We start from the raw sequence: 16,949 nt of genomic DNA on the forward strand, positions 1-16,949 counted from the left end.
TTAAAAACATCCTTCAATTACCTAATAATATTGCTATCTTTTTTGCTTTTCTTTTGCTAAACTGTTCAAGAGCAGAATGCTCAGAATGGTGTAATAAGACGCTTTTCTAACCCCTAATTACTAACATTTTGACTACTTCAGTCCAGACCAGGCTAAGCCCAATTAAATATATGTCTCAATTTAAAAAAAAAAAAAAAATGTATCTAAATTTCTGTTTGGATTTAGGAGTTGGAATAGATGATCTCCAGAGTTCCTTTCCAGACTGAACCATTTAATGATTCTGTTGTTCTGTGATTACATACAGACCCACAAGCAGTTAAGTACTAATAATTAATTTTATTTTTTAAAAATATTTAATTTAAAATTAAAAAAATAGAAATTATATTTTTACAACTTACCGTGTATCACAGAGATACAGTTGACTATTAGGAAATCACTGTACTGTAAATTAGTGCATTCAGCTGTTGCTATTTATTCTCAGACATTCCTGTTACTCTCTGGTGAAGTACAGTACGGTGACCTATTCCAGAGTAAAGAATCATATTAGAAATGCTAAATGCAAGTAAGCCTGAGTTCACAGTAGTTAAATGGCAGTAGAGGGATCCACAGGGACTAAAATACAGTGAGAAATAGTATGTGTCACATCTTGCGCATGAACTTTGGCAAAGTCAAAGTTTTTCTTTAAACTGTTGAGTGGTTGAGATACTAGAAGTTAAGAGTTCTTTTAGTGGCACTACCTTCAACTTGCTGTTTATTTTAATTGATTCAGTCAGTAGGTAAATAAACTGAGACTGGTTTAACTGGTTAGCTGTATAACAACGTGTTAGTATGGGTAAACTGTTTTAGATACTTGAGTCAGCTACGAGTTAAAGTCTTTGCACAGCTTGAGTCTGATTGTGCTATGTTGAGTTTTGCACTAAAAGCAAAATCCTGTTTTAAACACTGTTGAAAAAATGTCACATAGAATTTACCATTTGCTGTTCTCCACATTGAGAGATCAATACTCCAGAATTCTTGCCTATTTGTTTGATCTTCATTTCTGAAGAATATTTTGTGACATAGCATATTTTGGCCTTTTCTAATCGTATTTTCTCTGCTACATCTGTAGAGTGCTTAGGCAACTTTAGATACTGTAGCTTCAGTTCAGATTATTGAAATTCAGATCCCTGGTTAACTTCAGTGAGACTGAGATTTCTTGGATTTTAAAAGGTTTGTATTCCTTGCTTTCAGGTATTTCTGAGACACTTCTTATATAAAGACGTTTTTCCACAGGTTGTAACTAAAAATATCGTTGAAAATTTTCTTCTGTTTGTAATAAGCATATCTTGATGTCTGCAGACTTCACATGATAGTCTCAAATCAGCTGTTCCAGAATGAAAAATCAATGGTATGGTGGGTTAACCTGGCTAAGGGCCACACAACCACTCAGCTACTCTCTTGCTCCTCTTTCTCAGCAGGACAAAGGGGAGAAAATAGGATGAAAAAGCTTGTGGATTTGGATTAAGACAGAGAGATTGTTTACCAATTACTGTCATGGTCAAACCATGCCAAATTTGGGGAAAATTAAATTAGTTTACTGCCAATTGAAATATACTTGGGTAGTGAGAAATTAAGACAGAAATTTAAAAAATACTTTTCCTTCGTCCTTTCCTAGACTCAACTTCACAACTTCACTCCTGATTCCTCTACCCCTGGAGCAGAGTGCCACTGAGGAAGTTGGAGAGTGTAGTCAGTACTTAACAATTCCTCCCTGCCACTCCTTCCCTCTTATGCTTTTTCCTTCAGGAAAAATCTGCTTCAGTGTGGCCTCTCCATGGGCTGTAGTTCCTGGCAGGAAGATCTGCTCCAGCATGGCTTCGCAAGTTGCAGGAATAACTCCTGTGCTGTGGAGTACCTCTTCTTCCTCCTTCTCTGAGCTAGATGTTTGCTCTGATGTGTCTCACTATTTTTAGTTCTCCTCTCCCTGGTCCATATTTTTTCGCCTTTCTTAAATATGTTTCCACAGAAGCACCAGAAACTTGGCTGATAGCCTGTGGTGTGTCCACTGCAGAGCCAGCTGGACCATCCCATGCCCGGCATGGGGCAGCCCCCTGACCACTTCCTACAGAGATCACTCCTGTCATCGACCTGCTACCAAAATCTCACTGCTTATATCCATTACGCTAAAATATGCTGTATTACAGAAAACGTTGAGTAATAAATTATTAAGTCAGGTAGAAATCACTTTGATGACTTTTTGAGTGCATGAGGATTGAATTAGGTGTTGAGAACGTGACTTTCTCAAAAGATGCAGTTGATGTATAATATGCCTTCCATACATACGAGTGAAATGCTTTCTTATGAGCATGTCTTTTTTAAATTCTTAGTTGCAGGTATGTAACAGATTTTGTATCTTGAGTGTTAATTATTTTGTGCGTTGCTCTTGGTTCCATGACTTCCCACTGAATACCTGGCAGGAATGATTTGGATGTGAAAGGTCTTATTGGGTATCACTATTAGTCATACAGTAACCTAGTATTTTGGTGGTTTTCAGCATGGTAATCCTAAAGTAACTGATATTTTGCTTGGTGCCTGAAGCATACTTAAAGGTAAGTTTTAACAGGAAATAGCGTGACGTTTGGTTGAAATGTATTTCAAATTCTCTACAGAAAGATCTGAAAGCTATGTGTAATTGAAGTTCATAGTGATTCAGGTTGCAGTCCAAGTAAACTAAAAGTTTTATGAAGATCACTTACTGGTGGATGGAATTAATTGCTGGATCTGATTTTTTTATTACAAACTAAATACCGGATTTAAAACAACTTTTTACCATTTTACAATTTATAGTTTTACAGGTTCATTGAAGACAGAATTAGACTAACACTGCTCAAACAGGAATATTTCAAAATAGTACTCCTACCTATAGCACAAGACAGGCCTCAATGGTTCTTTCTGAGCAGCATTATTTGTGCAGATAAATGTACACTTGTACACTGATAACTTGTACAGATGCTACACTTCACTACGGAACAGCATTTTGAAACAAAAAAAGATTAATCTAAGCTAAAATCTTCAGGCATGATGTTGAGAATGCAGTGGAAATCCAGACACATTATGCAGGAATGTGAAATTTTACAATCTTCCGAAATATATGTAAATACATGTTTTTTTCCTATTAATAACTTTATTAATGGTATACAAGTAGGTGCATAGAGTTTTATGTGCAAGGTTTATTACAAGACCATGAAAGTGACAAAGAGTACACAGGTTGTCTGTTCCCCATGTCACACATGGACTGCATGCTTTTCTAAGTTTGCTTCCTAAGCACAGTATATTTATATGTTAAAAACAGAATCCTGATGACCTCCTAAGCGGATTTGTGCAGGTTTAGTATATAGCTATTTACTCTCTATTGATTCACAGTCCATTCTTTTTTTTACCTAATACAAAATGTTGAAATGTTTTGTCTGGACCTTTAGCTACCTGCTTTCTATTCTACATTCAGAAACAAATTGATGAAAGATACTGACTACAAAATTTGGAACAAACTGAAGTGGATACATCACAGTACACAGAGATTGTTAACATTAGCTTTAGCTCTTCAGAAGTGAGATATCAACAACGTAGTTGGCAATTGGTACTACAGGAAAAGACAGATTCCGTGTTTACAGAAATTTTCAGAAATCAATTGAGTTCATGGAGCTACAGTAGTTTCTGTCAGCGGGATATCAGTTCTGAAAGATCTGTGAGCAAGTAAGAGCAGCTATAGTTAGTCTGAGGAAAGGTCTGTCTAGTCTAGGAAGTGGTCTCCAACAGTGACCAGTACTGCATGCATATGGAACAGTGTAAGCAAGCGCTCGCTCATCAGTGATGTCTAGCGCACCAACCCAGTCTGCAGCAATTTGCACACATTTCCTGAACTAGACAATATCTCTGTTACAGTCTGAGGAAAGAGAGTGAAATGCTGAGTGCATAAGAAAATACACAGCATTTGATATAAAGTGATTTACTTACATTCTTAAATTGTAATTGGTAGTTAATGCAAGAGATGATGAAATAATAACAGAAGGGCATGTACATCTAGAGGGAGGGTGAGAAAAGACAGGTGAAGAAACAGAATTCGTGCTTTCCTAATGGAGGGTGTGGCAGCGGAGGACCAAAAGACAGTGTTGGATGTAATCTTCCATTCTAGGTTTCAAATGACGGTTACTGTAAGAAATGTTACTGTCAAAAGTGGAGAGGGAGTTTATCCTGTGACCGTGTATAGTGCAAAAAAGCCCACACCACCAAACAACCCACTCCTTGATTATGTGTGGTTAACTTAATACATGACTATTATTTAAATACAGATTAGCATTTGTAAAATAGTTTATGGTGTGTTCTTACTGTGTCTGGAAACTATAACTTTGTGTAGGTCAAGTTCCTCATCTAACATATATTTTAAGCAGTACTAAGTTAAGCTCAACATTTTTAATAACTTTTTCTCCTAATGCTATTGTGCAATAATAGCTCTTTTATGCACATTTTATCTTCCAGCTATAAAGTTAATCATTGCTTCAGTCTACAGTACTTGCATTAACTCTAAAGCAGCAGGAAACCCTGCTAAATATGCAAGAGTTTGAGATTGAAGTAGAAAATGTGCATTGTTAGTCAAAACTTGTTTTATTAGGACCCAGCAGACTGACTTACGTTAGAACTGAGCAGAAAACATACATTGCCAACAGAAACAAGGAAGGAACACTTTCAATTAAAGGAAATTGATGTAGGTGTATAAATCACATTAATCACGCTCAGAAGACCTTGTATTTTCATTTTATGTATGAATTACATACAAATATGTTGATTCTTTGTGAGGTTTATAGCTATTTGTTACACCAAGAATTCAAAAGATATTAAAAGGAAGTTAAAAGTTGGTGTCCTTGCTGAAATATAAAATGAAATGGAGGTTTTCCACCCTGTCAGTTGAAATTCAAGATAAATTTTTGAAAAGCTATTGAAGCAGAGTGAATAGTAATGAATAATAAAAATTCCTAGATTATTAGATTCAAGATTCATATGCTGTTATTTAGCTTTAAAGATCCTGCAGCATGTGGTGAAATTCCATACTAAGACTTCACTATTTAAGGATGAAAATTACGGTTAGTCTTCAAACAGTTGCTTGTAACACCGAAACTCAGAATGATTCATCAATCTTCTGGTCTCCGATGCACATAGATACTGTCATTCTCCATTCTCCAAGTATACAAATGACAAAACATGAATCTGTCGTTGCTAGAAACTGAACTTACATTGCGAGAAATCAATAGCTATTGGAACTGATTTTATGTTTTTTTAGTAACACTTCTTTATTTGAGTGTAATAGCTGTTACACTTTAGATGTGTTCATCCTGACACCAGAGTAGGGAGAGCTGTCTTATTTAGAAAATTAACATATGAAAACCTTTACTGGCATCAAGTGCGATATTTTCTGAGAGGTTCTGAAGGACCTGATTTTAGGGTCTGTGTACCTTCTCCATAGAGGGGATCTTAAACATAGGTATGCTAACTATATGCATAAAACCACATACGTTTACTTGTATGCACATACACACAAACTCATTCTTCCCATCTCTCAAGGTGAGGCTGTTGTTATGTCAAATATTGTTTTAATATCCTACATCTAGTCTTTTCTCTTTCCAAAAGACACTGTTGCAGTTCCAACTTTATGAAGGATCTTTGATCTTTGTTAAAGTATGCGTCTCTATTGTCAACTAGAGAAAGCCCGAAGGAGAGTAAGACTTAAAGAGAAACAGGAAGAAATGTATTTATTTAATTACAAATATACATAAATAAAATTAATAAGGACTAGAGTAGTTGTTTTAAAGAATCTAAAAGGCAGGAACTGTGTGGAGGGAAGGAACAACTTTTTCTTTATGTCTGCGTTGAATAAGATAAAAAAAGAGTGAGCTGAAAGTGGCAGCAAAGGTAAAAATTACACATTAGGATAATATTTTACCAATAAAAGCTAAAAATTCAAATACATGGGATAAGTTATTGCAGCTTCATCATGGGTGTGTTTGAGAACATTCCCAGTGGTATCTACCTTATTCTCTTCCTCTGTACTCTCGAGGAGAGGCAGTGAGAGAGTGACTTAGTGGGCACCTGATAGCCAACCAATTTCAATCCACCATAAAATCTCATATGCCTTCAGTCTCAACTGGTAGCATTAACAGTACCAAGTTTTTGAGATCAAGCATCATATTGACTCATTTTTGTGTAATTACTTCATCCTTCCTTGTTAACACCTCAGCACATCATCTTTAGCTAAGCTCTTCTAGCTGAATATCATTAAATAAATTATGGAAAAAGTGCTTCTGCTTTTAGGTAGAGTCAAGAAAATTCATCACCTAACTTTTTATTTTCTATTAGTGGTCTGTTGAAACATCACTATCTCCCCGCTTTAACTTGGTTGCTTCTTAAGGACTTCTGTGTAGTTTTTTTTCTTTAAATTATGCCAGCGGCTTCTTCTATATCTTAATAATTTTCTAGTCCAAGTGACCTGAATTTGAGTTAGGGAGTTAGTTGTCTGAAAGATGATGGATCTATCCTTCTTTCTTGCTTAGAAAGAGTGAAATTTGAAATATATTTTTTCAAGAAAGCACTGTCCAAGAAGGAAGCCCTCAATTATCAAATGTGAGAAGTATCAACACCTATAATAACAGCAAGCACGTATAGCATACCCAGTGCCTATGTACTTTATGGCAAGGAATGTCTTTATGAAAAGTCTCCATAAAACTGAAAAGTGTCAGCATGCATAGAAAAAGCAAAAGGAATGCATACCATTTAGCTAGTAAGGTCAAGAATATCTTCTGGAAAGGTACAAAAGATACAGTATTGAGTTAGATGACAAACATGCATGAGGAGAAGATAAATTTTCAGTAGAAATAATTTTTTAACATTTTTTTTTTTTTGCATTGCTGTCTGTGCATACTTACTCTGTATTGTTCCTGTACTTTAATTATAACCATATTGGGTAGAATTTTAGATAACAATGTCATGTAACCATTCTCCTCTAAGCTTGTGAGGGTCATATTACTTTCTAGGTGCCTCTGATGTTTTCGGAAGATTAAAATACGATGCACATAGGACAATACTATCACATAGTTTTTATGCTCAGTTGGTTGTGCTGTATATTCTGCAGCCAAAGGTAAAAGAATTTCTGACACTTTGTAGGATGAATTTGTGAAGTGAATAGGAGGCTTTATTTGAAATACGTGACTCTCACTTGATTCCACATAGCACTTGCTGTAAAAAAATTCACGAAATATCCACATGATTAAATGTATGAACTCAACAGGTCTGAGAACATTTAATCTCAGTAGAACTTTTCCCTACCTGCCTGAATTCAAATTCATGTTCTATTAATCACACTCTCTGTGTTAACATACCTCATGGAACTACAGTATTTTTTTGATGATGAATCCTTCAAATGGGACTTAATATATGACTTTCATATAGCCTGTGCCGGTAGAAGATTGATGTCAATTCTTTGAGCACATTTAACCCTTGAGCAGTATACTTGCCCTTTTTCTGAACAGTTATTAATTCATTCAAAGCAAATTTTCTCCATCATTCTGCCTTTAAAGCAGAAATAACTCATGAATAGAAGGGTGTGCTTTTCTTTTTGTAGTAAGAGATGCACTACGTACATAAAAACTGGTGGAAGTGATATTGCTTCAAGTCTGTAATTGGAAGGCACTGCATCTGTAGGAACAAATGGTAAGAAGTGCCAAGCTGTATTGTCTTGCTGTAAAATAATGTAATTTATTTGTTCAGTTTTTGCTTTAAGGAAATAAAAAAAGTTATGTTAAAATAACACACATGAACACAGAAAGTGTAGATTCCATAGAGCTTGATTATCCTCACAATAGCTAGAGAATTTTTTTTGTCAGCTACCATTAAGGCAAGTTGAAGTTGAAAATATGAATTCTTTTAGGGTGGTCTTATAAAGCTATACCATTTCTCCTTTCTTATGCTTGGGCAACAATTCAGTTGTCTTTTGTCTTTCTTTTTGCTCTCAAATCTCATTAGCTTGATTGCTCACCCTCCCTTCAGCCTTCTAAGAAGAAATATAGTTATTCCATAGAAGATCATATCTAAGAAAGATAAAGACTTTGAACTTTAAGAAAACGATAAAGTTTACCTGCAAAGATTTTCAGAAAGGACGTTTTATTTAAGATTATTTTGAAACAAACTTGTTTTCGCTTACCTTTTGGAACGATGAGTTCATATCAAGTTTTGTTTTCACTTGGTGTGCTTCTGCCTGTATAGTGTATGTATGTCTCTGCATGTGCAGTATTCACAAGTATGAGTGCATTACCTCATGTGAGAATCATCTGTGTATTACCATGATGGTGATAACAAGTGTCGAATTGCTTTCTTGGTTGGATAAAATAAAGAATGGAATGACAAATTTTATCTAAAATTATTTTCTTTTGAATTCTATATTAAAGCATATTTGTTAATTAAGTGTTGTCTAGACTCTTCTGAAAAATTTTTGTTCTTGGAGTCGAACAGTATTAAAATTAAATTTTTGTGTAATAAATCCATATATTTAGTTACTGTTAACTAGTGCACCTCTCAACTAACATCAAACACCAGTTTCTTTCCCAAAAAGAAAACATAAGTATTTTTCATAGCTATGTTAGTTTGCCATGAATGAGGTTAGTAGAAGAAAGACTGCAAAACTAACAAGCAAGGAAAGTAGCCACAAATTTAATCATGAGAAAGTATTAGCTCCAGAGGCAAAGTAATTCAAAACATGGTTTGTACTGAATGAAAACAGAGAAAAATCAGGGGAGTTCTGATTCACTGCTTTGTTTTCCCCTGCCCTGAAAAAATGAAATCAAAACGCAAGGAGTTTTTTGTGTATTTTTATGATTAATGCCTGTGAATTGTAGTACACAGAAACATGTTTATACAGATCTATATCTTTGTTTAATACTTTTTAATATTTATTTTTGCTGTCTTATTTTGATATATGATCCATAGAGGTCTCCATGATGTGCAATAAAATACTAAATAAGAATGCATTATTGCTGTGTTTATTATATGAAATGATAAGCCACCTCTGAGGACTGGAGATTTAGGGATTGCATATCCTTGAATTTTGTTAGAAAAGAAGGAATTTTCTTCAAAATATGGGTGTGTTTACATTCTATTCCATTCAAAGTCTCCCACTTTAAAAGTTAAAAACACTGACAGATATTAAAAACAGCATCTCCTTTCTGTCCAAATAATTTTGCACACAGATATTGCAGTTAGACAACTCTTTCATGCTTGAAACATTATGTTTCAAGTTCCTAAAGGATCCCAAAGTGCTAGTTATGTCATACTTTGCTTTGAATTACTTGTGCAGCCATCATTGTGGTATGATATTGCCCATAGTAATGTTGTGAAACAGTTAAGTAGATGGAGGTAGGAAAATTTCTTTTGGTTGGCTAGAAGTTAAGGGTTTTTTCATTTTCATTTTCATTTGTGGCAATGTTCACAAATAATGTTCCTAAGCTGTTTTGCTTGGTGCTTTACAAACATGGAAAGAAAAGAAAGCCTAAGAATGCTTTATCTAACCTGGTGAACTGTCCTAACAGAGAAATAGTATTTAACTATTTCTTGTTGCCACTTTAAGCTTTTTCAGTAGCAAGTCAACACTTGCATTAGTAATGGATTTTGATTTTAAGATCATCACACAGTGGGATGTCCTCATCGATATTGGATGCAAATATTGATTACCTCTAAATGCAACAGCAAACTGAAGGAAGTATTTTATCTAAGAGGGGCTATTAATTTGGACTTGAACAGTTGCTCTTGTTTTATAGTCCTGCATTTTTGTTTTTAATAGTCCTTGTGTGCTGGGATTTTGTTGCCACAGAAGTATGAGCTTTTATGGTTTTGCAAAATTATGCAAATTGATTTTCTTTTTGAAATATTCATGAAGGAGTACAGCCAGAAATGAAAGGGTAAGGGTCGGCTCTTGTGTCCTAATGGAATTGAACATTGACATAAATGTTCTAGTTAGTACTTCATTCTGATATTACAGAAAGGCATTTATTGATACGTCTACTGTAATTATGGTTTGTCCCTTTGGAATCGAAGACCATGAAATGGGGAGATGAATGTTTAATCAGCAAAATTAAGAATTACTTTCAGTTATGAGGTTGTTGACAGCTGCAAGACCAGCAGTAAACAGTTTTTATTTAGAAACATTTGATGAGGATACGATATTTTGAAACGTGTTATTTTTTTCTCATCTGCAATTTTACTGTGTTCAGTCAGGGAAAAATGTCTGCAATTTTGGTGACATACAAGGTTAATTTTTTTAAATATCTCTCTATGATCAGTGCCTGACATATTATGCTACAGTGTCACAGCCTCTGGCATGTTTTTGCCAGACTGGGTGATTTCAAAGACTGAGATGTACTTATCACCACAGTAAGAGCGATGGGCAGTAACTGTACCTGAATTATGATTACCACATCACAATGGGAAGAATATATACTTTACATTTCTGAAACCTTGTTCTCGTTACAGCAGCTTGGGGTATAGTGGTTGGGAAGGCACAGTCACAGAAGGATTTTGAATATATGGAAAGCAAAGGAAGAAGAAAGAAGTGAGGAACCTTACTACAGTTATGTGCTATGATTACTATGGTGAAGTAACTATAACAAATAATCATATATTCTAAATCTTGTAAAGGCTTGTCATTAGCAAAGTTGATTTTAAACTTCAGGTGTGGTTGGCCAGACAATTCTATGGTTGGCTTTTATGTAGGATGAGTGGAGGAAATCCTTAAAATTAAAAGAGGCTGTATCATAATATTCTCGATAATATTCCAGAAAAGAATGGCTTGGAAATATTCTTGTAATGTGACTTGGTTATCAGGTTGGTCTGTTTTAAGAAACTGGAGGTGACAGTGAATGGTTTGAAATGCTCTGTTTCCTCTTTGAGTGTTTCAGAGTTGTAGATGAACACTCATGGAAAGCAACTGAACCAAATGTAGTAGTCAGGCTGCATTATGAAAGTTTATTCCCTCCTTGTTCCATTAACTACTCTGGAGCAATGTTCTGAATAAGTGAATTTAAGTAGAATGTAGCATCAATTTGTACAGTTTATGTAGAATAATTTTAGGTGTACTTAAGCAGGGAAACGGTAGGGTTCTGAACTACCTGGGACAGAGGTTGGGGGACCTCTAGGTGTTGGAGAGATGGAAGGAGTCCATTCTTTCAGGGGCAGAAGTTAACTTCCCTGTGATGAAAGCGGCATTTTCTTGAAGCTAGCCAGAACTATGCTGTCATTCAAATGCAACTTGATTATTCTGCTCCTTGCTTTATCTGAAATATTACTATAATACCTCAGAATAGCTTTTATATCCTATCTAGATTCAGGTCTGTCTAAGAGAGGAGAGTCTGTTTAATCTCTAATTGGATCTTGAGTAGAACTAAAGCATGCAATCTTTACTGAGACCTGTCACTAAATGAATAAAAGTTTGATGTTTTCTTGGTGCTGCTTCTAATGGAATTCCTTTCTAGTCCTTGCCTTCCTTCATTCTACAACTATCATGAAGACTGAATCAGCAAAACCCAATTAAATATCATAAATTTACAGCTCATACTTTTTTGTAAAGAAGATAACAATCCAGATGAGAGTAGGATTAATAATAGAATATTTCCTTAAACTTAAGTAAATTAGGTTAGAAAAGCAACCCTTTGTCCATTCCCTTCTACATTGAGTAGGCTGGCTAGAACAAGACATATACACGTAGCCGTTGGTTAGGATGGTACATAGTTAAGATGGTTCAGCGCCTTGTGAAATCGTGTCACAACTGCATAGGTACCATTATGGACTAAATTGGTCACCACTAATAAACTGGGAGCATTCTTTTTATTTTTTTCAAGGATTTCCTTCACATAGTTGGTGGTGATGTTCTGGTGTCAGATATCTCTGTATTTACTGAAATCCGTGTCATAAAATAAACGTGTACCTAGAGAGCTTTTGATGGTGAAAGAGTCCGAATAAACTTCAGCATTTTATTGCAGCTCTATTTAGGGGAAATCGAAGAAGGCTAGCATGGAGTGTTAAACTGTATATAATATGATTTCATTACCTTGAAGCACTGTTTTTACTGGTAGATATTGTCACCATGAATGTGGCAGAGACACTGGAAGACTGAGTGAGCATCTGTGTCGTTTCTCATGATCATGACAGGAAGCAAAAGAATGTTCACAGGCATATCAGAAAACAAATGGAGGTTTTTATGTTTTAGGGATGTCTTCTGGAATAAGAAAACATATTATCTTGTTGAACTTTGAGTTACTACCAGCAACATGCTGTGAGACTTCTCCTTGGTTTTGTATTCAGTGGTATGTGTATTGGCTTTCTCCAATTCACCTGTTCTCCAATTCTGCCTGTTCATGTTTTTATTTTTTCCTTTTCCTTTTCCTTTTCTTTTCCCCTTCCCCTTCCCTTTTCTCTTTCCCTTTTCCCTTTCCCTTTCCCTTTTCTCTTTCCCTTTTCCCTTTTCCCTTTTCCCTTTCCCTTTCCCTTTCCCTTTCCCTTTCCTTTTTTCCTTTTTCCTTTTTCCTCTCTCTCTCCGCCTCCCTCTCCACCTCTCTCTCCATCTCTGTCTCCCTCTTCTTTTGACAAGTCACTTTCTAGATTCCTTTGACTATGTAAGGGACTTCTTTGGGTTGTCTGTGTGTAGCCACATGGTACCATTTCAGATGCCCCAGTATATTCCATCTGGCTTCCACTCATGGTCATCTAATTCACAAACAACTGTATTTAGATGCTTTAATCACAAACTGAGTCTCCTCGTAGCTGACAGAAGAGAGTTTTACTGCTTAATGAGATAAGGGATTGTAAAAAGCACCCTATTTACTGGAGATAGCAGCAGATCTTCTGAAGTTGTTTGGCATGTGTTTTTCAGAAGAAATGAGGAAGCCTCCCCTAGTGTAGTAGAGTAAGTACTAAAACTTTGTGGGCAGAGTTACAAGAAGCATTAGAGAAGGAAAGTGTGAATCACCAAATAATTCAATAATAAGAGAGGTTATAAATCTGTATAAAGAAGAGGTACTCTCCAATGACGTTAGCAGAAGATATCCTGACAGCTTGCCTCAGAAAGGCATTGACAGCAGACTGACTAATTGCAGGAAAAGAAAGACTTCTAGAATCTGATTTCCATATAAAAAAAATGCAAGCTTTTCTTATCTATGGCTTTGCAAATAATTGCAGAAATACTGTTTGTTTTCAGTGCTTTAAATATTTGTGGCTTACTATCACTTGTCTTGATTTAAAAGTGATTTTAGTGTGACATTCATAACATTAAAGCATGCTTTGCACAAGGTAGTAAGTACTGAGTGCTTCCTCCTAACCTTCAGCTTTCTTGCTGTTGACCATGGCCATTTGTTCACAGGAAAGCAGCTGTCTCTCCTGCTTCAGAGGGTTTTGGCTGACCCAGAATGCAGTTGTTGGGATGTCATAATCAGTTTTATCTGCTCTCTCTTATTACTTCCTTTAATAACACGTAATATCACAGTAGAAGTACAGTTAATAGTGAACAGCCAAAAAATTAACTATCTACCAGAAACTTAGTGGATTAGAATTAAGATAGCTGTGATATCTCTATCTATACTTGTATTTCTTGAGGAGCCTGTGACTTTTCTTGAACACGTAGATTCTGCCTTCTGGGCTGGAAAGGAACATTTGATGTATTGATCTAAAACCAGGTGGGAGAGATAAAGGAATTTCTGTGGAACTTTCTTGATGTTTTTAGTCAGCTATTCTTGTCTCAACAATATGTGCTTTTGTCACCAGCAAGGAAAACTTTTATGCTCTGTTCTCTTTGGTGTTCATATAGCCTCGGATGACAGTCCTTGAGGCAGAACACTCAGTCTTCAGGTGATACAGGAAACAACGTCAAAATGAAGGGATTTCACAGGTGCCCACCTTCTTTATTGCCCTTGTATTCAAAATTCAGTGAAAAGTGGTTTTTGTACTAGTTGAGACATTATTGTTGATGCAGCAAGTGGGTTGACCTCTGAATTCTTTTGCCTGTACATAAACTTCTAACTTAAATATACAGAGGGAGGAAATTACCTTTATAAACAATGGCAGAAGGAAGTGGTACTTTCTGTTTTATATAAGCTTGGGTTTTCTTTCTAATCTGCTTTAGTATTATTCAGCACGCAAAGTAAATATATATTTTTAACTACCAGATATTCTCTCCAGTAAGTGTCACTTCGGGATCTTGACTTCAATGTGTGATCCTGTCTGTGATATGCAAATCTTGCCAGTTGCAGCCATGAAACTCAGACTGGTGTGGTGAGCAGAGACCTAAAAGAGATTTCTCAGTCATATCCCAACTCTTAGGCATCACACCTAGATTATCTCTGTCATGTCTGAACTGCTGTTAAACATTTAATGAAGAAATTAAATAGCATTTTTAAGTAGTTTGATTTGACTATCCCTACAGTCAGAAAGATTTCTCTTTGGTCAAGTTAAGTCTTCTTCATGACTTACTTGCAGTTGCAACAGGAAACTGAAAATGGCCATTTACTTTTTCCAGTCTTTTATGTCTTGGTAAACTATTTTCCTACTCTCTCTTAGTGTTCTCTTTTCCAGACCAGTCAAACCCACCCCTTTCCTGTAGTATTTCTTGTTGGTTATATGTTTGAAGTCGTTAATGCATTCTGGTTGCTTTCTGAACTATTATCTGTTTGTCTATTCCTCTAACAGATTTTTGGTCTGTGTGATCTATTAATTCCCTTTGTAGGATTTTAATCTTAGGCAAAGGTTATGTGATTGAGAGAAAGTAAAACCTGTCTTGGTACATAATTTTTATAGCTTGCCCCAAACCACTCCATCTTTGTTTTCCCATTATTTTTGCTTTCTTGAATCCTTGTTAGTCTGTGTGTTTAAGGAATCTCCAGCCATCGACAGGCATAGAAGAAAAATGACTGACCATGATTTCTAGATGGTTGAGCTTGAAGGGGAATGGTCCTTAGATATTTAATTCCCAGGCATCTGCATATGGTTTTGCAACGCTGGAAGTCTGTTTCTAGGAAATACTGGTGCTGGAGAAAACTGCCCACAACTAATTAAGACCTGGGTTTTTTGCATTTAATTGCGTTTTTTCTGTCTTTTTTTTTTTTTTTCTCCCTAGGTAGCAGCTGCTGGAGGACATCTGAAATTTACAGTCTCCTATGACTTCACAGAGGAAGAGAAGGCAGTTCAATTGATGGTTCAATCTGATGTCATCATTGAGGTAAAGTGATCAGTTGATTGTTCAGTCTGGTGGATGTCATCATAAAGTCCTTTTAGCCAGGGGAAAAAAAAAAAAAAGAGAGAAAGAAATTGCCTACTTTGTCAGATGTTCAGCATGAAGCCTGATGGTTAAGGACTCAAAATAGCAGGGTGCACGTACTTTCAGCTAATTTATAGTGGCAGAAAATGGATGCGCTTTAGAGAACTAAAATATTCAGTATCTCAAGAAACCTCTGGCAATATTGTGGTAGGATACAGAACTGCATTCTTCATCAGGAAAAATAAAGAAATAAAACAATTGGTTGTTTGAAGTAATGCACTGACATTCTTTCAGCAGACCTGTTCTTGTGCAGCTTGGCGTATGAATTTACTTTTGCCTATGCAAAGCCGTGACACTGGATTTTAGCTGAATAACCTAAACTTTCTTTTGCACTGACTTTCAACTTTATCAGGCAAGCCCATTTCAGGTCTTTGAAAGATGAATGTTATCCCTGATAGTTATTATTCTTGTAAAATATATTATTCAATAAGTCCTGTATGCCAGCTGTCTAAAGCTAGAGCTTTTTTTTCCTGACTTTTTTTTTTCTTTTTTCATATTTAAATGTCATGGCTCTGTCTAGGGAGGTGACTTGAGAATCAGCACTACCAAAGAGGGGATTCACCTGCAGCCTTTTGAAGAGCACACTGAAGAAATTGTGCTGAAACCAGAATCTTTCTCTTTGCATGATACTGACGTTCCAATCAGTAGGAGGGAGTTCATGACTGTTCTTGCAAACGTGAAGAGGATCCTCCTAAGAGCTACATACAGCTATGAGATGAATGCCATCTACAGGTGAATGTGGGAAACGTGTCTGTTTGCTATAGGATGCTTCTCAAAATACTTGTTTTACCTCTTCCCAGAACTAAGCTTATGTAATCTAAAATATACTAATTTATTATCGTCAAATCCACAGAATTAATTTACACTTTCAACAAGTTGTTAGTATCTTTTTTTCATTTTGGGTAGACAAGAGGAGGAGAGGCAACAGAAGAAGCAGCCTTGTAAGAAAACAAAGTCACATGGACTATTAAGGCATGAATGACAGTTCTATAAATATGTTTGTGAACACTGTAATTCCCACGTATGTGGTAAATTATGGAGTGCAGTAACGACATATTGAAGTGAGAGATGATATATTGCTTAAATATTGTTCTCCCCATTCAGTGAGCATACAGGCCACATTAACAGTGGACTAGAGAACAATATCCTAAGTCTGCAAGATGGAAAGTGGCCTCAGGGGAGAGTACTACGTTTTTAATCAGTAGCAAACACCGAACTGGCTAATCTCAAAGCTTTTCCCTGGATTTATGTCAATTTGCTGCTTGGAATGCTTAAACTTACTGATTTCATGTCAACTCTTCTCCTCCTTCTGATCAAAAGAAAGGTGTTGATTGAGACAACCTAGTTGTTCTATCTCAGTGGCTGCAGTGTGGTTGAACCTGTAAAGCTCAGCTTGCATTTAAAATCATCATCAGTGCATAAGAATATACTGCAGATGGGCTGGACGACGGCCCCTCTCCTGGTATTGTATTATTGCTTTCTGTCTATACATTATTAGTTAGGTAGCATAAATATTATTTTTTAAATTTGCTATGGAACCGATAATGTAGTAGTTTTCTGCTCACGAGGC

At 35.9% G+C, this 16,949-nt stretch overlaps 1 protein-coding gene across 1 annotated transcript in view; it reads left to right on the forward strand.

The window, feature by feature from the left end:
* The window catches only part of LAMA2 (laminin subunit alpha 2), a 347,214-nt gene that overhangs the window by 168,917 nt on the left and 161,348 nt on the right, over positions 1-16,949 (forward strand). Inside the window, exons 13-14 of the mRNA XM_054061626.1 lie at positions 15,179-15,280; positions 15,900-16,111. Coding sequence (XP_053917601.1) covers positions 15,179-15,280; positions 15,900-16,111 — 314 coding nt within the window. The remainder of the gene's footprint in view (positions 1-15,178; positions 15,281-15,899; positions 16,112-16,949) is intronic.

Source organism: Cuculus canorus, chromosome 3 (genome assembly GCF_017976375.1).
Source record: "Cuculus canorus isolate bCucCan1 chromosome 3, bCucCan1.pri, whole genome shotgun sequence".
Lineage (NCBI taxonomy): Eukaryota > Metazoa > Chordata > Aves > Cuculiformes > Cuculidae > Cuculus > Cuculus canorus.